Source organism: Brachionichthys hirsutus, chromosome 6, assembly GCF_040956055.1.
Source record: "Brachionichthys hirsutus isolate HB-005 chromosome 6, CSIRO-AGI_Bhir_v1, whole genome shotgun sequence".
Taxonomy (NCBI): Eukaryota; Metazoa; Chordata; class Actinopteri; order Lophiiformes; family Brachionichthyidae; genus Brachionichthys; species Brachionichthys hirsutus.
The window spans coordinates 12,659,963-12,682,002 of record NC_090902.1 but is presented as its reverse complement, the minus strand read 5'-3'; the positions used below and the strand labels follow the sequence as shown (position 1 = coordinate 12,682,002).

The window sequence follows — 22,040 nt, the reverse complement described above, 5'->3', positions numbered from 1 at the left end:
GTCCTCTTTTGGATCCGAGGTCGGATGTCCGGGAGACCACCACAAAGTTCTCTGCATTAATCGCAGTCCAGAAACAATATCTTCTAGTTTCACAAAGATTACAGTCGAGTGTAAATTCGTTAAGATTAAGGCTAAAAAAAATGTATCTAGCAAGAAATAAAACAAAAAAGGTTACTACGAGTTAATGTCGAGGTGGGGGCTCCGATTAGTGAGAAAAGCAGGAGAAGTCGAGCTTTAACTCAATGCAACGCTTCCTCGACAGCAATACTTCAGGCTTTAGAACGGCAAAGATTAAACACAAAGGGCTTCATAAATCACAGAGCAGTCAGGTGTCTCAATCCTGCAGGTTGGTCAGGCTCGTCAGACAAAACTGGCGCCAACCCAAGAGAGCGCCGTTAAACGCAAAGATGTGGAATTCACTGAAGTTTACCAGTACATGGGGCTGGGAGGGAAGGGCTGGTTGGGGAGGGAAGGCCCCCCCCCCCATACAGGAAGATGAATTCGCTGAACGCCGATGCGCTACTGTGGACAAAAAGGTTTTTAGTTTGTGAGCTGCATCTTTAATCCTTTTGACGTTGCTATTTAAGCGCCTGTAAATGTACCGGTAGTGTTTTTTTTGTCTGTGCGGGTTTAATGAACCAAACTATTAGCATCGGCCATGTGACAGTTTCCTTTCAATAATACAGCAGTGCATGACCTTTGCTACCCTGCGTCTTGGCTCTTATAAAGAGGATCATTAGTAGTTTACTGGAGATTTGTTTCCCCATTGATGAATTCATGCTGGCCTGACTTAGCGACTGCACTACAGGACAAAATGAGACGCAAAACGCTGGGACAGGTCTTTGCATCTCGTTGCCCCTGAATCCTGGACACTGAACTCTTCACATCACGGTGGTGGAAGTAGCTTATCCCGCTCAATGAAGATAATCAGGCGACACCAAAGACATCGACTGCCTTTTGAAAATAGTTTTAAACTGATCCGTTGAGTTCTGAAGTCAAAGTGAAAACATGCCCGACAGATTTCCATGTTAAGCTGCGCATTAGCTTTTGGGTTTAAGAGCTGGAGAACAGAGAAATTCATTCTGGACCTGCGGGACAGTGAAGCCTGCGCTGCTAAATCTGCAGTAGCAACATGTTTAAAGTGTGTGGCAGGAGGGGGGGGGGGGGGGGCATTTGATCTTGCCTTCTAAAGTGGCTCTAACACCTTGGTCTCCCTGCTTCTTTCTGTTTGAGCCAGTCCAACAGTGGTGTGGAAAACACACGCATGGTCAATTGATCATATCTGAAAAATACGATTAAAAAGTAAACAGTTATTTTCCTTTGATGGATAGGGGGGAGCACATCTGGAGTCAAATCCTCTGTGAGATGATCTCTAGTCCAATAAACAACAACATCCTCCTCTTCTCTTCCTTTAGTCCACGAAGTGCAGTTTCTTCTGTGACACTTCAGAGAATGCAGGGCTCTGGTTTGTGATGACGACACACAGAGCGAGGCCTCAAAGAGGCGTACGCCACATTTCACACAAAAGGTGTGGCTTATAAAAGGAAACCCCAGGAGAGAACGTGTGCATCGACACACGTGCGTGTTGTACGCGTTACAAAACATCCTGTGTTGGACATGGGGGGGGGGGGGGGGGTCGTACATGGCCAGGTGACGAGTTGTACAATGATGCCTCTCATGCATTAAATGTTTCTTTCAGGTCCCTTTTTATTCAAACACAACAGTTATGAGGCGTCCGACCGGCCTCATAGTCCCGTCCGGTCCTGGACTTCACCACATTAAACTCTTGATGATGGAATGTGTGAATTCACGAGTGTGAGCAAATTAATGAAAGAAAAGTTACCTGTGTGTGTGTGTGTGTGTGTGCGCGCGTGGGTAAGTTGTCCTCCAGTGTTTTAATCTACGACACTCCATTTACCAGCGGGGGAGCGTCCTTTTTGTCCTTCTTCATCCCTCTGTCTCTGATGGGTCTCTGATGTTGATGGCGAGCAGGGCCATCACCGCTGACCCCGACTCCATCCTGGGACGAGGAAGGCCCTGCTCCTCCTCCTCCCCCCCCTCCTCCTCGTCCACTTGAGGAGTGCTGCACACTACGCTCGTTGTTACCGTCCACACAAATCTGTGGGAGAAAGGAAACAGATGCCGTCTGGTTTCATAGCGGAGGTAAAGCATGATCGATGCATCATCGCTACACCTTAAAACAGACGGAGATAAAGCTCCTCGACACCGAATGCAGAGGGACAACCAGACAACCCGTCTTGCAGCAGACGGTAAGAGAAGCTGGTGTGATCTAACACAAAGAAAATAAGAGCCTGCCTCGTAAAGACGCTGAATATTTTCAACAATAAGAGCATGGATGCTGCGAAGCCACAACTTATCACACAGTGTGGTTGTTGTCCTGTAGAGGATTCAAGTGAAAGATGCAGCCTGTGAAGTGAACCCCGAGCAGGCCTGACACTATAGGGTGCCATGGGGGGGGGGGGGGGGGGGGGGCTCCCAGCCCAGAGACCTCTGCTGGGACGTAAGGCCCATCAATACATGAAGAGCTTAACAAGTCTCATCCAGAAAATAAGAGGGAAATATGCCGATCTGTCCTTTCACACAAAGTTTCTATCAGCTGTTTAACTCAAACAGAGTAAAAGGGGGGTTTTGAGAGGCAGACATGTTCTCCACCCCCCCCCCCCCCCCCCGCCAGGGTGCTGTTTTGTACATCCTGGTCACAGGCTGCAAAGCTATTGACCAAATCTGCCTGGGCAAACCTTCATCCTAGTCTTGCTCATTGACCGGGTCATAATCCAGCATATTAAGAACTGCGTCGGCTGAACTATTCATGTTGAACCATTAGCGATCCTCTGCTGTAGCTGAGCTCAGCCATTTATAACCGATTTAGAGGGATTATTGATAAGTACCGGTAAAACAAAATACATCAACTTAAAATAAGCCAACTTATTTCATGAAGTTTACTTACTATTTTTAAAATACGTTCAGGTCACTTGTTCTCATAAGACGGTTTCTGAGACGACAACTGAATTGTTTTCTAACTAGAGGTTAAATTCATATTTAAACTATTTGGGACGACGGTGGCGCAGGTGGTTGATCCTATGATCGAGAGGTTGGCGGTTCGATTCCCGGGTCCGGCGCATGCGTACACTGCTGTTGTTGTCCTTGGGCAAGATACTTCACAAACATTGCTTGTGCGAACGTAGTGAGCGAGTGAATGTCGGTGGTGGTCGGGAGGCCGATGGGCCCCTTCCTCGGTAATTTCTTCTGGCTTGGACATTGAAATTTGTGAAGTTAATTCCTACGAGCACTCTCATTGGTCTATATGGATTCATAATCATCCAATCGGCAATCAGTTAACAAATGCGTCCAAGTCATTAGATTTTCCTGTTTGCAAAAAATTCGTTGTGAAATTGAGTTGAGACAAGATGACAATAAAAATAAAGTACCTAACCCCCCCGGCAGAAATCTAAGGAGCCTGTGTATAAGTACACGGTAGTAGCTGACTGCCTCTGAAGTCACACAAGCTCAGCGGTTTCTTTGTAGGACAGTCTAGTGATGCTTCCAGGCTCTTCTCGTGGGTCTGCTTCTTCCTAATCGAGTTCCCGCTACGTACGGAATATGTAGCTGGGTGGGGGAAGGCGTCTTCACCCGGAGACCAGCGGCTAGAATGTCTCTCTGGATCAGTCCTAAAGGCGGTGACTGTTAACAATATAGAGAAAGTCATTTGAGTGTGTCTGTGTGAGACCTGCAGAGTGTCTTCCTGTGCTCTTGTCTTGGGGTCTCTGATATGACGAGGTCTCAGCTCACTCCACTGCGTGTCTTCACCTAAACCAAAACAGACAAACCCTAGCGCTCAACTTTAAGGATCTTTCCTCGGTCCCCTCACCTCACAGGATGTAAAACAAAAAAATACGCAGACTCACGATCGGTGTCACATGTCAAGCAACGTCGATGCAATATTGGAAAAAGCGATTTGATGAAACGGTCCTCTTTCATTAACTGCTTTGGCGTGAACAGCTTTGTCTGCTTACATGGAGTGGATTTACTCACCACAAACAAAAATTGTAATGCTGGGCTTTGTCCCGCCCATCATTGCCTCTGGAGCGTGATGATTGGATGATCTGTCTAAGACGGAAACCCCTTTCGATTGACGGTGAAATAAGCGAATCAGTAATCTTGAAGTATAAAGTTTTCCATTCCGTTGTTCTGAACGGATCCGGAGACTTTACGGATCCCCGGCAACTTTGTCTGTTAAAAACAGCTAGCGTTGTGTAACGTTTATGATTTAGGCCAGAAAAGACCAGCAGCCGCCGGCGCACGCCAAACCAAACAAACATGGGGGAGGGAGGGACTTCCCCTTCTACTTTGTCCAATCGACAAGCGCCACGTGATGCTGCTCAGAAAGTTCGCTTCGCGTTAGAAATCGCAGTGTGAAAGCAGACCTTTCAACAAATTATAAATGAAACCATGTCGGGACTTTCAGGTCCCCAATCGAGCAGAGTCCTCGGTCCAGTGTGAAAACAACCTCAGTTGGAAATCAACAGCTTGAAAACGGGTAAATGTACGAGTCTCAATGAGATTCATGTCAGTAAAGTGTGTCCTTGAAAGGCCCTGATTCGGTGAGAATTATTTCATCCATTATCATTCATCATAATTTGATGACAAACATATCGCCCTTTATTCACCTCACAATAATTTAACTCTCCTAATTTATAATTTCTTTAATAACTCAAACGGAGAAATGATCTTCACCTCGAGATAACTAAAGATTTAAACTTTTACATATTGATTGATGACAGACACTGCTAATCACTGCCTACCTTTATATCCTCCTCTTCCTCTCCCTCCTCGTCCTCGCAGCCCTCCTCCACCGGGTCTCCTCCTCCCGTCTGCCCGTCGGGGCAGAGTCCCTCCCCCCGTCATCAGTTCTTCTGTTGGGGCCAGCGACCAATCACTGAGCTCGTCTCTGTGATCCGACTCCGTCTCTGACGCATTGGACGCCTCCGAGTTGGTGCCTGAGCAAAGAAAGGACTCGGCGTTCAGCACCGTCGTATTACCTTAGAATAGCAACACAAATCCCACGTTGGTGGAACATGGACTAACATAACCAGCTGTAACTGGATCTGGCAAAACCTCGACTAAACATTCTCATATTAGATCATTTCCTCATCCTGGTTAAGACGGTACCTGAGGCAAAAGATGCACCGCCTCCTCTTCGCCCTCTGCCACCTCTTCCTCCGCCAACATAAGGCTTCCCTCCCCCTCCTCCTGCTCCTCTCCCCATGCCGTTGTCAAACACATAGGTCTTGTCTTTGAGGCTTCGCGGCCCCGTCCCGCCTCCTCCTCCTCCTCCTCCTATCTGTCTCAGCTGCTCGTCGATCTGAAGCCGCTCCAGACGAAGCTGATCCACGTCCTTCGGTTTGAGAGGAATTCAAAAAGACGGGACAAGATTGTGTTAACATGCAAACAAGTCGGCCGGCGTCAGGAAAACAGCCGTGCAGAGTTTACACAACCACAGCACGCTTTGTGATGCACTGGTGCATGCTGGGAGCAGGATATTGGTCTCCGTGGCGACACACACCTTCAGGTAGTTGAGATGATAGTCCAGCAGCACTGTAGCATTGGAGATGCTTTCCTTTGTCCCCACAAATACAAATGGCACCATTCCCTGGGAGGACAGGATCAGAAATGCACAGGATGACTCCACTCCTCCTTTCTTGTGTCGGCCCCCGTCTCAAATAAAGATTTGTCTTTTTTCACTGACCTCGTCTGCTTCCGACGCCGTCGAGGGCTTTTTGTCGTTCTCTGGCTCAATTCGAACACGGACCACCCCGGACTTATCCACCACTTCTTGGATCAGTTTCCCGTTCTTGCCAATCACCTTCCCTGAAAGGGCAAAAACATCACCAGTCAACTGTCTGCGAGGAAACTCACGCGGGTTTAAACGTTGGATAAACGCTTTGTCAACGAATACGTCTTTACCGATTCAGTCGAGTGGTTTTCTCACCTACTAAGTTCCGGGGAACTTTGATGACGTCTTCAGAGAATTCCAGGAAAGCCCTGGCGACGCGTACAGCATCCTGGTCCTTAGACAGACACGCATCAGGTAAGAACAGAAGAACATCAACAGCAGGAAGCAAAGCCTCCCTCAACCCAGGCAACAGGAAATCCAGGAGCGCTGGTGTCGGGAGAGGACTCCTACCTCTCCGTATATATGAAAGGTGCACGTCTCCTCGTCCAAGTCTATGTTCGTGACTCCATGGACTTTACGTGCTTGCTGAATGTTGGCCCCATGCGTCCCGATAGCCAGTCCCATTAGGTCATCCCGAACCGCAAACTGTTCATGAAAACGAGACGCCAGCTGTCTGGAGCTCTGGATAAAATGAAAAACACACACATTATAACTACCCCAGCAGAGTAAGTCAGTATTTATCTGAAACATAATCAAACTAGAAAAGCACTCAGAGAGCGCAGACCTCCGCCAAGCAGCCCATTCCCCTCCTAACTGGATTTACACCGTCCACATGGTGATCTGGATCATCATCAAAAGGTTCTAAATCGTTCTTGTTTTTTACTGATTTTTCAATCCATAAATGGCTTTTCAATGTTCAATGACAGAACCCAACTTGCTCTTGTGGGTCAAGTTGGGTTCTGTCTTTCCCTGCTAATCCTGTAAAGAGCCTTGAGAGGACTTTCTGTTGTGACCTGGCGCTACAGAAATAAAACTGAATTGAATTGAATTAAAACGTCATATTTTTTCCTAACGTCATTCTGGATCCGATCTGGATGCAATTCGGTGTCAAGATGGAGCCCCCCACCCTACATGACGGCTTCAAATTCCATAAACATCGGTCAACAATCAACCGGGATATCGAGTAATACATTTTTAAGCTCCATCGACAGCAATGTAAACGGAAATTTCAAAGTGATCTGCAATTCAGGATCTCTTCTAGATTTAATCAGCTGTTCCTGGTAACATTCCCAACATTTCCTGAAAATTTCATCCAGATCCATCCAGAACTTTGAGTTATCTTGCTAACAGACGGAGGGAGCGACAGACAAACGCCGGCGATTACATCACCTCCGCCTCGCCTTTAACTGTGTGTTCAACATACGTTCAATATGAACAATGGTTTCGAGGTAATTATTCGAGCCCCACACACATTTGAAGTGGATTCATAGTAACGTGTCCACGTCTACCTCTAGTTGCCTGCTGGCCTCTTCGTTCCTCAGCATCAGAGACAGTTTGGTGCGGAGGCTCCTGAAGTGCATGTCGCTCATCATATTGGCCCGCCTTGTCGTGACCTCGTTCACCGACTGAGAGAACAAACAATCAACCTCTAGAATGTTTTCATCCAGGTGACAGGCCCGGTCAGGCAGCATCAACACCGACTAACTGAATACAGCTTTTAAGACGTTGAATTCTTCAAATGAACAAACAAAATGTAACGAACCAAAATGAGCAGCTGTTTCTCCTCCGAGTCAAAGGTCACGCTGAATCCTCCCACAGCCTTTTTGAACTCTTTGTGGGCAGATTCCTTGGAGCACCTGAGAGGCAGAGAGAAGTCAGATTATAGTAACTATGTAAGAAGAACCGTGATGTTTTTACCAAATACTGCTCTGTTTGAGATTACCCAAAAACAGACTTGCAATCTGGATTTACAGAAAGGGACCAATTAAGAAACGATTTTCTAAATGAATATCGCTCACTGGCCCTCCTTGAATATGAACAACCGGTATCGGGCCTGAAAACACCACGTCAGTCGACCGCCAGTAATTACACAGACAAAAGGAATCTCCCATTGGTCTATGTTTGCTGGGATGTTGCTCCACCCTGCAGCAAAGCTGAAGTGACTTTGCTTAAATGGGAAGGACTAAATAAATAAAAGTACACAAAACATATGCAATCATGTAGCTTTTATTTGCAAACACACACACACACACACACACACACTAGAGGCTGAATAATGCTGTTTCCAACTATATCTAATCAACACGTTCACATCAATAAACTCACATCTGCCGCAGATCCTCAGGCACATCCAGTCTGATCTTGATGAAGGTATCTTTGGTGGCTGGTTTATTCGGGTTGACCGGCCGTAGCCTCTCCAGCGTCACTATCTCGTTTAATGTGGCATCACATGCGGCGTACTCTATCACGTAAAACTGCACACGGACAAAGTGTCAATCACGGGGATTTGGGTTCGCAAGTGTGACAGCAGAGTTGGGAAAACGCATGATTTACATGAGGTGTATTTTAATACACAAAATATGAGCGAGGAACGGGACATAGAGGAAGAGACAAAAGACAGCAGATGAGATGAGCATGAAACAGGTAAGAGAGCAAATCTGGATGTAGAATAAAACGTCTCCACCCAGCAGTGACACGTCTGACCACAATAACCGCACACTAAATAGTATCTATCAATAAAATGATTTCATGTGAATTTCTTAACTGAACTTGACTAATGCAGCTCTACATGGGTCTGACTCCTACCTCTCCTTTGACCATGCGAACCTTGGCCATCCACCATCCACATGGCTCCTTGTCATTAGCCCTGGAATATACCTGAGAGGACAGACGCAGTCAATTTCACAGCGTTCCACTCGTCACCCAAACCCGAGGTCATTACAATAACATAATGTAGGGCAGAGAACGCAATCAAAAGGATGAAGATGTTCTTTTTAAAGTATTTTAAAGGAGCTTTCAAGAGACTAACTCCCTGATTACCATTAAAGATCAAAAATGTTATTTATTCTGCTTTCATGTGAGCACAAACCTTAAAGCTCCTTGATTTGAAGTTTAAATTAAAAAAAATAAAAAGTAAAAACAGCCCTTCAATTTGAACGATGAGCAATATGCTGATGACAAAAGTCAAAGAAAAATAAATAAAATAAAAAAAAGAACATCTGAAGCTAATGTTATGTCCAGAGATAAAACGGTTACAGGCTAACTTGATGCTCCACTCAAACCAGAGCGCAGCCAGATGATGTCATTAGTGTGTCCTACAAGAAAGGGTGTGAAGACCACTGGAAAATTAGAAACTGCACGACCCTTTGTTTCATCCATCAGAAAATTACACCCCCCTCCCCCGCCCTGGCATTAGTTTCAAAGTACACTACATCTGAAAATTTGCTGAGCCGTTAATATTCATTACCCCAAACTTTTCTGAGAACATTTAACGCGTCCTACCTCAACCTCATCGCTCTCATTAATCTCCTTGCATCCTCCTGTTGGAGGAGGAAAACGCACATCTTGGAATGGGATCTGACGCTCTGGCTGCCAACTAGGACAGAGAGAAACAACCACATTTACAGAAACAACTGACTTCTGTTACTAGGAAAAGCCAACATCATCATAAAAAAATGACATCACGTTGTTCTGCATTACTCACTTGTTCTCAAACGCCACAGTCACCGACCCTTCCTGAACGTCTTTGACAAACGCCTACGAGAATTACAAAAGTTGAAACATAAGTTAGACAAGTTTCCATAAAAGATTTACAAATTGCTACCCAAAACTAATTTTGATGCCAACAAAATTGTAGAAATTGATTCTTTTTTTTTTGGCGCTTTGGCCTTGAACAATGTTTTGGCTCCATCATGTTGTACAGTCTGTGTGAACAGGTTTCAATTACAGCAAGCAGGAAACGCAACGCCTTGGAGAGAAATACATGCAAAATAAATTACAAATTGAGAAGTTCTGGGTTTACATTCATGTCTCTTTTTTTGGGTGGGGGGGGGGGGGCACAAAAGAAAACCTTTAGAGCAGAATTATAAACCTGTAATTATAGTTGTATGGGTTAGATAAGACTTTAGTATTATAGTTAGGCAGATTGGAATAGTATTACATGTTACAATGTGAATGACATTGAGCGACAGTGGCGCAGTGGTTGAGAGGGTTGTCCTATGACAGAGGTTGGCGGTTCGATCCCCGGCTCAGGCGCATGTGTACACTGTCGTTGTGTCCTTAGGCAAGACACTTCACCCGCATTGCCCGGGCGCATGCGCACGCTGCGACCAGCAGCAGTTTGAACTGCTGTAAACCAAATTGCCCTCCAAGGGACAGATTAATAAAGTATTATTATTATTAATGTTGTGTAAAGTGCAAAGTCAGTTTTTACATGGGCTGTCAAACATTTACAAACCGGCATCACTGACATACAATAAATCTAAATAAATTACCAAAATCTATCATGGGAGGCATAAAAATACTGAAATTCAAATGTATTTGGCCGACGAGTGAATCAATGAATGGATAAACAATATAAACTTCAAAAAGGTAAGCATCTTTAATTTCCCATAGTCAGAAATCTTTTTCAGTGTTCGTGTATTAACTGTGGAAAAGAGTCATGGACACAAGTGAGAGAGAGAGACACACACTAAAAGAAACACGACGATGCAGCAAACAGTTCAAGAGTCATTTTGACCTCAAAACTATCTCTCTAGCGTCTTACTTGACTTGATTAGAAGCTGTGCGCATTCCCAAGTCAAAGCACATGATTACACAATTGGTTTGTGCTTTAGCTCAATAAAAAGATCAGCTCTTAACTCATTGTGTGCCAGTTTTTGTGCATTTTTCCCGATTTCCAAAGCCCCACAAAATATTCTTTACGATGACTATGTAAATGCCGAACAGACAAAATGCAAAGGACAAAGTGAAGTGGAGAAGGTTGATTTGCGGTGGCCTCCCCTCACGGGAGAAGCCAAAAGCACAGAAGTAGATGAATAAATGAATGTTTGGTAGAGCTGTATAAATAAATAACAATTATTGATCTATTTAACAGCACTTGGGGAATTTTTTAAGACAAAAAACCCTCAAAACTTCATTTCATATGGGGGCTAATCATTTTGACCTCAACTGTTCATCTCAGGAACCTTTATGATGGCTGTCCTCCACATTCATATTTCTTGTACAGGTTTGCTGAAAACAAAGCTTGCACTTCTAGAAAGACAATCAGCAATAATGAAATTCTCTTTAATCAACTACCAGAGTTCATTATGTTATTTTAGTTTATTTATATAGACTCTCCTTCATGCCAACGGCCAACTATAATATGTCAATGTGAAACTGATGACGCTTTATACAGTATTACTCCCAACACTGTTTAACTCCAACTTTGCATTCATTAAGTGAAAATAGAAAGTTTGACTTCAGAGGTTTTCCCGTGAGACTTGGTCTATAAATGATCATTTTATTTCTCATTTTCTGTCTTCACTCACCAATTCCTTTTTCGAACTAGTTCACTCTCGCCTTCATTTACCCCAAAATCTAAACTGCCTTTCAAAATGTTAAACTACCTGGCCGCCAGGGTAAGCATACAGGAATATTAGAGTATATTCATTTACAAGCACTTCAGAATAACAGTCTCAATTACAGCAGTTGCCTTGATTTAGCGAAGTTATCGATTATGTGTTTAAAGCCGCAGCTAGCCATCAACATTGTTTACCTATTTACACTGAAGCACGCAAGGCCCAAGATACAAGATATCTTTCGTTCGTCCGGCAAGCCAATGACTAACGTCTGAGCATGGAGTTCTGCTGTTAAATGAAACGACAAGGCAATAAAACCAACGCACTTACCTTATAAAAGGCCCCACTTGTTCCTCTTACTTCCACGACAAGTTCATCCATGACGCAAATTACTACAGCTCGCCAGCTAGCTAACTACCATTAGCGATGTAAGTAGCTAGCTAGCTAGCTAAACGCTAGCCAAAGCGGAGTTTGCTGTCGCTCTCCTGGCGAGTTAACCACAACAGTCAGACGGATTCAAGAAGAGGCCACAGCGGCTGTGCGTGACGTTTTGTCGCTCCCCGTTTGCGCTCTTGTGAATCGTGTGTCTGATTCTTGCAAATGTGCAATTCTGAATGTATGCTAAATAAAACGCTATTACACTGCAGGTCGCGTTAGCTTATGCTAGTTACAGCGGTGAAGCAGCTACTGCTGGTTACATCTCATGTGACGTCGTCGTCTTCTTCTTCTGTTGGTTTATGGGTGCTTGAAAACAGATTTTCGGCGCATGATCGCCGCATGCTGATTGGGAGTGTGTGTTCAGCGCGAGTCTTTTATTTTACTAACGTTATGAGCTCCTTTTCCAGTCGATGTCCGGTTTCTCCGCCCAGATGTCACTGAAGACTTTCTGTTTCTCACAATTCACACCAGCCATTTGTATTTTTTCCCATTATTAATAATGTATTGTTGTGACATGCATGTCTTCTTTTCTTTAGATCTATTTTTTCTCTACTTTCTCCTCCCTTCTTCTGGATAATGTAAAGAGTGTCTGCCCTTTGTCCCACTGCTCTTGTCATTTCTTTTTGATTACTGATTTGATAGTGCTTTGGTTTTGAGCCTTGCTATAATTCTATAATGTTGAGTAACCTTTTAGGTTTTTCCACAGCTTTCCCAATATCAATTCTGCAATTTAAAGTTGTCAAACCAAATTCCGAGATATTTAAAACAATTGACTTGTTATCATACAACTCCATCATCTACAATTGATCTGTTAATGCTATTAAATATAATTTAGTTCTGTTTTCTGCTAAATAATGATTACTCTATTCTTTCCCTACTCTCCCTCTTATTTCCAGTATAGAGTATAATGTAATCATCCCTACGATAAGATGTGGGGATGATTGTGGGAATTGGACGACTCACTCTTAACTCTACCCCCGCGTCTGAGAGTGTGCAGTCACCTGACGGCCGTAATACTAGCCATTCTGACATAATCACGATCCACATTGTTCTTTTATTGTTCTCATGCAGCTGCATACTTGTAATAAAGTGCATAAAAAGCCACTTTAAAGTTCCTGTTATGTATTTGTGCTGAGATTTGTATTTTATTTTTGTCTCCATTGTTGTGAAATACATTTTGCTTAAGTAGTTGGCATCACACAGCACAAGCCACGTGCACGATACTTTGTGGCATGAATAATTGGTAGAATATTTCTGATATTATGTTAATCAGATCCAAAAATCTAAGCTGAAAGAAGAAGAATTTATATCCAGATATTTATTTTGCAATATTTTTGTTTAAAATAAAATCAAGTCTTTTTTTTTGTGGTGGTGAAAAGGATGATTTACCCATTTCTCTCCATTTTTTTAACATTTATGTCGGACATCTTTGCAGTAGCTCTGTCATGCTCTGTACATGTTAAATGAGTTAAAATTGTCAATGCAGTCAAAAGAAAAGCCTCTCTGCTTACTTTTAAGGATTTAGTTTAATTTTTTTATTTTTATTAGGACATATCTAAGTAAAATAAAAAATAAAATCTTAATAGTAGTAATGTTATTATTATCATTGTTGTTGTTGTTGTTGTTATTCAATCCCAGGATAACAAGGATATGGTGAAAAGCCCATCTTTGGTTTTCCATGTCTGATCTTCTTACACTGAACATGGCGCAGCCTCAAATGCTACATCTGCTAATGGAAACACAATCTGTTTGAGAATGACGTTTTCTTGCCAAACACAATGAACTGCCAGCAGCTACAAGTTTTGAGACAGGCTAAGGAAGCTAATGCTAGGAGACGGCAAGACTGATCAGATAGAAAAGGAAACGACTTGAAATGATGTGGGGGGGGGGGGGGGGGGGGGGTCACATAAACATCGACAATAAAAGAGATGTTTCATGCTGGCATGGAAGCAACACGAGGGCGATAGAAACCAGAGAAGCCATGAGGAATGAAATCATCCGCAGAGCCGGGAGGGAGAGAGGGGGAAAACAGACTTGAAATCTGGATTCCCTGTGTGTGGGAGGGAAACAGTAAATACTTTGGTCGGGACATAGTTAATGGACGAAACAGACATGTTACTGTAAAGTTAATCAAAAACTGACCTGAAAGCAAAGCATTCGTTAAAACATTCAGAGAAGAACTACTAAAGATAAATATTGTTTTTGGGGCTCCAAAAGTGCAGGCTTGTGACTTTTGGGGCTTAAATGGGTATTTCAGCGTATTCCTACACCTTGGACACTATATTGGTACACCCAGCTGCTTCTTCATGTCCTTGATGTCCTCATAACGGATGGTCTGATGTCTGATGAACAGAGACAAAAATGACTGGCCTTACTGGAGGATGCTCAACGGAGTGCTCTGCGCCGGGACTGGGCGGAACAGGTAACCCAAGCTGGATGAAACACCACAACAAAACAGGTGCGTATCCCTTGATAGAGAGACGGGCTGACCGCCCACCCCCTGAATAGTGACAGGGAACCAGCCCATGCAGGCCTTCCCAGGTTTAGAACCATGCCCATGTGCCAGAAACGTCTTAGGCTATGGCACATTTATATATATAAGATCCTTTGAGGACCGGAAGGCTTTGTGTTCCTGACAGCATCCTTCTGCTTGAGGATTGGACATATCGTCGATGTTCTCCGCTGACGAATCACTTACACGGTCACGTTGATGTTGCATTTCATGTTTCATCTACATCCCCATCATCGTGCGTCTTTTCTCACCACTCGCTTTCTTTGGACCCGTCAGAACCCAATCAGTGAACGAGTGAAGCGCGCTCGCAGCGCCCGACCATCTAGCGTCATGATCTGGAAGTGTGCTCGTTTCTTAATGCAAAATATCACTCGCAGGCTGGTTCCTATCTCGGAATGCTCGTATATTAAAGCGCTCGTATGTCAAGGTATTAGTGTATTATTTAAAGATAGCGTAGCCATGTACCGAAAACACATCAAAGAGCTTTCCTTGTTTACAGTAAATCACACACACAGATTTCACCCCATGGCGTGGAGACTCCTGGGCCCAATGTTTACGTCCATTCGTAGCGTTCATCCGGGCTCAGGCTCGGTAACCGTAGCAACATATGCATGAATTACACAAGGGATAAAGACTATGTCTGTTGTCGTTCCTGCCCTCTGTCACACGAGATATTGATCTGTAGAGGACATCACAGAAAGGGCTTTATCATGAAAAATGTTCATTGCACAGTCTGGACTGGCTGCTGCTGACTGCCTGTTTCTGTACTGAACACAAAGGGGGAAGCTGGATGGGCCCCGATGCCAGAAGTCAAGTGTGTTTAGTTTGTAACCGGGTTACATGAGAACGCTTAAGAGCCTCTAAATCAATATGTGACACTTTACTGCCTGGTTACCGTTGCAAGGCCTTATTTCAGGAGACCCTGAAGTCAAGGTCAGCGATCATACGAGCTCATCGGAACATTTTTGAGGCCGTTTCATCCACATTATCTTTATTCGGGATCTTGTTCGTACGTTTGTGATCACAGTGATTTGAAATGAGCTTGCAAAGGATTCAACCTGATCGATTGGGTTCATTAAAATTGAATGAGTCTCATTCAACACTTTAAAGTAGTTGGTGCTTCTACAGGAGGCTGCCACAGTGTTTGTTTGGAGGTATACTGTACATCAAGATCTTCTGAGTGAGTTCTTCCAACCGAGACAAAAGAAGCTTTTTAAGGCTGTAAACATAAATAAAATTGGGAAATGATGCATTCAGCTGGGAGGCAGATGAAATTCCATAGAACAGGACCGTCTCATAGTGTCTCATAGTGTTTCTGTTAATGACGGAATGACTATCTGGTAAACACCAAATCAGACCTTATACTTCCAGACTGTTCCTAGATCACCAGATGATGTCTCTGCTAATGGTACCGTATGTCCCTGGGCCTCACGGAAAGTAGTTTAACACAATCTCAATTTATGCGAATAAACAGAATACAGTACATGGAATAAACCGGGAATGTCTGCAGTCTAAAAGACAAAATATCTGAATTCGTAATAAATGCATCACTCTTCATTTCCCTTTTCCCATCTCTCTGTATTCCCCCCCCCCCAGTCCCTTGCATTGGCATCGCCACTTCTTCCACATCCTCCTCTTTTGTGAAACAATGTCTGCCTCAATTTCGAACCCAAACCCTAAATTAGAAATGTTAAACTTGCAAAGACTCTCCCCTCTCCCGTCTTTCCTCTCCTCCACTCTCTTCGTGTGCACAGTTTTACTCTCTATTCTCCTCCATTATGCATCCTACTCCTCCATTTCTTCAACAAGGACAAGCGCTCTTTGTTGCGGTCTCTCGCGTGAGCCGGACTCTCCCATCCTCTCGTTCCACATCTCTGTAGAGCAGCGACTTCTGGGCCTTTAGACGGCAGGCCAGCGACATGAAGATAGAGTCGACGTTCTGACTCTCCCTCGGGTCCTTGGCTGATGTCTCGAACAGCAGCATGTTTTGGGCATCGGCAAACTTCAGCGCCATGTTGGAGGGCACCTGCAGGGCAGAAGGTTTTGTTTTTGTAAACCTCGATTCCATCGAGTAAGGTGAATAAACACTCATATTGGGCTGTGGCCCGTGCTCGAGTACACCTACCTGTATTTGATTCACAAGGTCACACTTGTTTCCCACCAGGACTCGAGGCACTGATGCTGAGACCCGGTGACCGTTACACTCCTGGAACACAACAGCGTATGACTGCAAAAAGTGTCCAGACGACGGCGATTTTCATGCAGTGTGTAAATGAATTTGGACAGCTGAGTGAAAACAAAAAAATAATAATAATCAACTGTCCAATACTGCAGATATTAGTCGTCACGAAACACAGCAGTGGCACCATATTACAAAACTATGAGACTTCATGTGAAGGGAAAAATGAGAATGAATTGTAGATTTAAATTTTGAAAACACAAGAAAAACACGATTTAAAGTACATACATGTACAAGTTAAATGTTTGTTCTGTGGTTTGTTCTAGAAACAAGTGCTGTGTAGAAATGTGAGGATGTCTGGTGAAGTCGTGTGGCCTCTTGATGTCCTTGGTGTTATAAATAACCTTAAGTGATGGGAAGGCGGCTCTGGAGATACAGTGTACAGCTTTGATCGCACGGCGGAGGAACTTCCTGTCCTGGGCAGTTCAGTTTCAATGCCAGACTGGTCTAGAACTGCTCATCTATAGAAGTTGTTGAGAACTTTGTTTTCATTGCTGAGAGTTCCTGAGGATTTGTGGTGTATTGTGTTTTCAGGTGATATTTCCCCCCTTCAACCTCTGTGTGTGTGCAGCGCCTTCCTCCATCTTGGATCAATAGTCATCTCTTTTTTCATGTCTGCAATTCAGGGGGGGATCATTTGCATGAAAAGCAACTCCGCTACCTCTCTACGCTTGCATCAGTGATCGGTACAATGTCATCTACCGATGTAACGATGCTGCTGCTGCTCTAGGAGCCCAGACACTCATATGTGAAGGGCAGTGGTCTCAACACGTCGCCCTGGGGTCCCTCAGCTTGCAGTTTGGGGGCCTTGATGACCTGAGTCTGACCTTGATGGCACTAAACTACAGTGGGAGAATCTCTTCCAAGGGTTAGGAGCTTTTCACCAAGTAAAAAGTAAAAAAAGAAAATTATTCCCACTGCAATATGTCGCCGTTCTCTTGAAACCTGCTCTTTCCTTTCTGCTCAAATTGTATAAATTCAGCGTTGCAAGCATCTTGATATCTAATTGACAAAAAATGATTTTACCTCAACTAGTTGAACTATTCCAGTAGCTAACAGAAGTTACACTTTCCTTACATAGATGTTTTTTTTTTGTTTTTTTATATGAAATACAAACTAAATGTTTATAATTACAACCACATGTAAATTCAAAGCATAAAAGCATCACAGACTGAGCCGTTTTTTTAGTGATCACTGATTTGTCCGCAGGAATTTCTGTTGTTCTCTGTGATAACAAAAAGGCAGTAAGTAGCTTGCCGTACTGAAGGGTAGATGATGACAGGAGCAAACCTGAGAAGTAATTTGGGGGACATATTTAAGATTTGCCACCATACATTACACACCCCAGTCAAGGCACAACCGAGCTGCAGCTATTTCCTGAAAGCCGAGTCGTCTTTGTCGTGTAATCTGTCCATCCATTTTCATTTCCCTGTCATTCAGAGTTTCACCGAAACGTCATTGCACTGTCTTGAGCTTTTGGGTTCGAGCAGCTAACAGTCCGTACAATGTACCGCTTTGTTTTCATGCTTACCACAGTGGTTGGTTGGAAGTGGTTACAGCGTTAGCATTCATGAATACAACCTACAATTTGTGATGGAAGCTGTGTGTAGCGCCACGGTTGCATCCACTGGAAATGATGAATGGACCCAAAAGTGGAGGGAATTCGGTCTATTCTGAAGATGTGCTGCATTAACCCTTTCTGCAGTGTTGAGATAGTTACAAACCTCAATCCACGTCTGCAGGTTGCGGAAGGAAGTCATCTTGGTGACATCATACACAAAGACCACTGCGTGGACGTTGCGGTAGTAGTGTTCCACCATGGATTTACGAAAGCGTTCCTGGCCTGCTGTGTCCCACACCTGCACCTGGAGAGATACACAAGTCCAGTATGTCTTTTGGTATAGCGAGAAAAAGGAATGAGGTAGGGAGGGGGGTCATTAAGAATATTTTGCTATGAGGATGAAGGGAAAGGTCTGCAAGAGTCCTTTTTTTAAAGTTGTCTCAGTCCATGAAGCGATTCCCAAACGTACGAGAGAGCTTGCAACATGTGACAGCTTTGCTTCCTGGAATCTGCTTGAGTGACACACGCCACAGTTCGTAGCATAGTGGACATAAATGTGAGGTGCGCCGATGTACAGACCTCATGAACTCACTGAAAAGTATAAAGGCTTACAAGAAGCAGATCGCACATCATGTAAACAGGAAGCAGTGCTGAGCTATTCGCCTACAGGGCCTAACGACAGGACGGCTTCATAGAACAATGAGGCTTTGTCTTCAATCATGAACAGAGGCTACAGGCAGAACTTCTCTGTGTTTGATGTGTTAATGCGGTGAGCACAGGCTCATTTCAAACCGTGACACTGCATTTAGAACCGATAGAAGGGCGTGGCGAGTCGCCAGACAAGTTTATGAAATGTTTGGAATGCCATTCAGAATCAGAATCTATCTCTCACGAATTTGACGAAATGAAATCCCAATGAATAAATGTTATTACTGAGGAAGGAGGATATTTTCCGAATCTCCCGTACATCACCTTTTCTACCTGACCTTAACCACAGAGGTAGTGGAAGTGTGGATTTCAGGGTGACCGTCCTGGATGTTATTCAGCCACCATACACCCCAGAGAAATGCTTCACAACTCAAACAGGGTTTGTAAATGTAGTTTCATGGTCAGTCAAAGGAACGCAACACAGTCGGAGATATTTGTTCTGAGTAATGTGAGCAAAACTGAATTTTGCTTGCAGCTGCTGCACCGATCTGTCTGTCCATCTCACGCTCCATCCTTCCCTCACTCGTTAACAAGACCCAAAGATACTTGAACTCCTCCACTTGAGGCAAAGACTCCCCACCGACCCGGAGAGAGCAGACCACCTTTTCCCGATCAAGAACCGTGGCCTCGGATTTGGAGGTGCCGTTCCTCATCCCACTCGCTTCACACTCTGCTGCTAACTGCCCAAGTTCACGGTGGAGGTCCAGGCTCAGTGAGGCCAACAGGACAACATCCTCAGCAAAAAAGCAGAGATTAAATCCTGTGGTCCCCAAACCGGCCCCCCTCCAGCCCCTGACTGCACCTAGAGATTCTGTCCTGAAAGATTATGAACAGAACCGGTGATAAAGGGCAGCCCTGTCGGAGTCCAACATGCACCTGGAACAGGTTTGACTTGCTGTCAGCAATGCGTACCAAGGTCTGACTTCGATAATACAGGGACCCCCCCACAGCCTTTTCCACAAAACACATGTGAACTTGTTGGGCAAACTCCACGAACCCTCGAACACCCGATGGAGGGTGTAAAGTTGGTCCAGTGTTCCATGACCGGGACGAAAACTACATTGTTCTTGCTGCATCGGCTATCGGTCTGATGCTCCGGTCCCCCTTGTTGAAAAGGGGAACAACCACCCCGGCCTGCCAGTCCAGATGCACTGTCCCTGACTGCCATGCGGTGTTACAGAGACGTGTCAACCAGCGCATCCAGAGACTTAAGATACTCATGGTGAATCTCATCCACCCCCGCTATCCAGCCACCGAGGCGCTTGACAACCACCTCAGTGACTTCAGCCCGGGTGATGGACGAGTCCACCTCTGAGATCTGTACCTCTCCTTCCTCCATAGAAGACATGGTGACGGGACTGAGGAGATCCACGAGGTATTCTTTACACCCACCGACATCATGCCAAGTCGAGGTCAGCAGCTCGCCGCCTTCACTGTGAACGGTCTCATTGGCTTTCCCCTTCTGAGGTCCCAGACGGTTTACCAGAATTTCTTCGAGGCCGACCAATAATCTTCCTCCATGCCCCCTCCGAACTCCTCCCAGGCCTGAGTTCTTGCCTCTATAACCACTCGGACTGCAGTACGCTTGGCCTGGTTTTAGAGGTTTTATATCTCTAAATACATTGAGTGTTCCATCTTTGACAACTTTGTTGATGCTCCAGAGAGATCATTACTATTATAGGACAGCCAATTCCTTGGGTACAAAGATGTGACAATGTCAATGCTATTAAATGTTAATACTTCCATAAATCCATCCACTTTCTTGCACTTTTCCAGGACTGCTGGAGCCTGTCACAGCTTGCTCGGTTGGTAAGCTGTCCATGTAGACAAGTTGACCTTTGATCTTTAATTCAGAAAGTTCATGAATCAAGGATGCTAGTGATGAACAGTAAGTCGCCATAAAAATGTATCTGAACTCTCAGCAGCTATTAGCTATTATTTCTTTCTTGATATATGAGCCAATTAAGTTCTGAATTATAATAAAAATAAATTTGGAGTGAAAGAATGTAAATAGAATCTTTAATTGTTCACCCAAAACCCGAACGATGTTCATTTTACCATCGTATGGTAATTGTAAAATAAACGAATATATATAGCATATGTACTAAGGACGTTCAATGGAAACAAGACCGCAAGGGCTTTTTTGAAATGCTCCTCTTAGACAGGATGTTTGACTGTACTTGTACTGTAATACATGCTACTGTGTGACTGTACTTGTACTCCAACATTCTATCTAATAAATATATTCATCATCATCATCACAACCAAGACTACATCCAGGTAATGTTCTTGTACCACTCAAACAAGTATTTCAATAATACATACATACATTACATATATAATGTATGAAATTTATGTATGTACTGTAGATGGATAGATCTTTACTACAAAAGAAAAAAAAAATAGGCCCTGAGCTGATCAACAAAAGGAAGAGGAGGAGGAGGAGGAGGAGGAGGAGGAGGAGGGAAACGGCACGAATCAACATCCAGCGTTGCTTTTACCTTGATCGTCTCTCCTTCTATCTCCACCGCCTTTTCCCTGAAGTCCACACCGATGGTGGCCTCGGTCTGGTCGGGGAAGCTCCCCCCGGTGAAGCGGAAGGTGAGGCACGTCTTCCCCACGTTGGAGTCCCCGATGACGATGATCTTAAAGATCCGCGTCTGGAGGCTCAGCTCCAGGGAGGAGCCGCTCGCCTCCCCCGACGACGTAAGGCTCGGGGCGGCGTCGCGGCCGCTGCTGCTGCTGGCGCGGCTCCGGCCGGCTCTGTGGAAATCCATGGAGGACGTCAGGATGGTGACATTGTCGTCCCGGTTCCTGCGTGTTATTCCTCCTCCTCCTCCTCCTCCGCGTGGAGTTCGGGTCTCCTCCTCCGGGGAATCGTTGGTCATAATGCCGGAGGGGGGCGATGCGTGAAGCGGCGCGCCGGCTGTTGTGCGTGCGTGTGGGGAGCGGAGCGGGTGGACTGGATGGGTGAGGTGGGGAGGGGGGAGCGCAGAGACGATAACCGCGATGGTCCCTTTCAGGAGCCGGTTCTAACCGGGAAGGGAGACGGAACAGGCTAAATGTTCCTAACGGGAACGGGCAGGAGGAAGATCCGTTATATTTAACTACATTTGAAAAATGATGCCCTTAGAAACAATAAAGGATCTATTCAGCCTATCTGCAAAACCCTCTTTTTCGAGGAAAGTAAAAAAAACGTGTTGTTTTCTTGCACAATGCTATGTTTTAAGGATACTTAATGCACAATCCACTGATTTTAGACTGTATTACTGTATCATGTGTAAACAATACCTACTCAGTATTGGTGCCGTGCAAAGTGCACATAA

General features: G+C 44.6%; 2 protein-coding genes across 2 annotated transcripts; both read right to left on the bottom strand.

Moving 5' to 3' along the window:
- Positions 1–1,553: 1,553 nt before the first annotated feature.
- Positions 1,554–11,637, bottom strand: fmr1 (fragile X messenger ribonucleoprotein 1). Its single transcript, XM_068740186.1, has 16 exons — positions 11,587–11,637; positions 9,399–9,451; positions 9,197–9,290; positions 8,501–8,572; positions 8,021–8,169; positions 7,458–7,551; positions 7,204–7,320; positions 6,206–6,376; positions 6,011–6,089; positions 5,768–5,889; positions 5,585–5,671; positions 5,191–5,416; positions 4,824–5,018; positions 3,749–3,828; positions 1,917–2,119; positions 1,554–1,824 (listed from the first exon to the last, which is right to left on the bottom strand). The coding sequence occupies exons 1-16, from the start codon at positions 11,635–11,637 to the stop codon at positions 1,779–1,781; spliced, it is 1,839 nt and encodes a 612-aa protein (XP_068596287.1). The 3' UTR covers positions 1,554–1,778.
- A 4,370-nt stretch (positions 11,638–16,007) lies between these two features.
- Positions 16,008–21,602, bottom strand: rab33a (RAB33A, member RAS oncogene family). The gene is made up of 4 exons (XM_068740465.1): positions 21,216–21,602; positions 18,170–18,310; positions 16,332–16,412; positions 16,008–16,232 (listed from the first exon to the last, which is right to left on the bottom strand). The coding sequence occupies exons 1-4, from the start codon at positions 21,600–21,602 to the stop codon at positions 16,008–16,010; spliced, it is 834 nt and encodes a 277-aa protein (XP_068596566.1).
- Between the last annotated feature and the right edge of the window lie 438 nt (positions 21,603–22,040).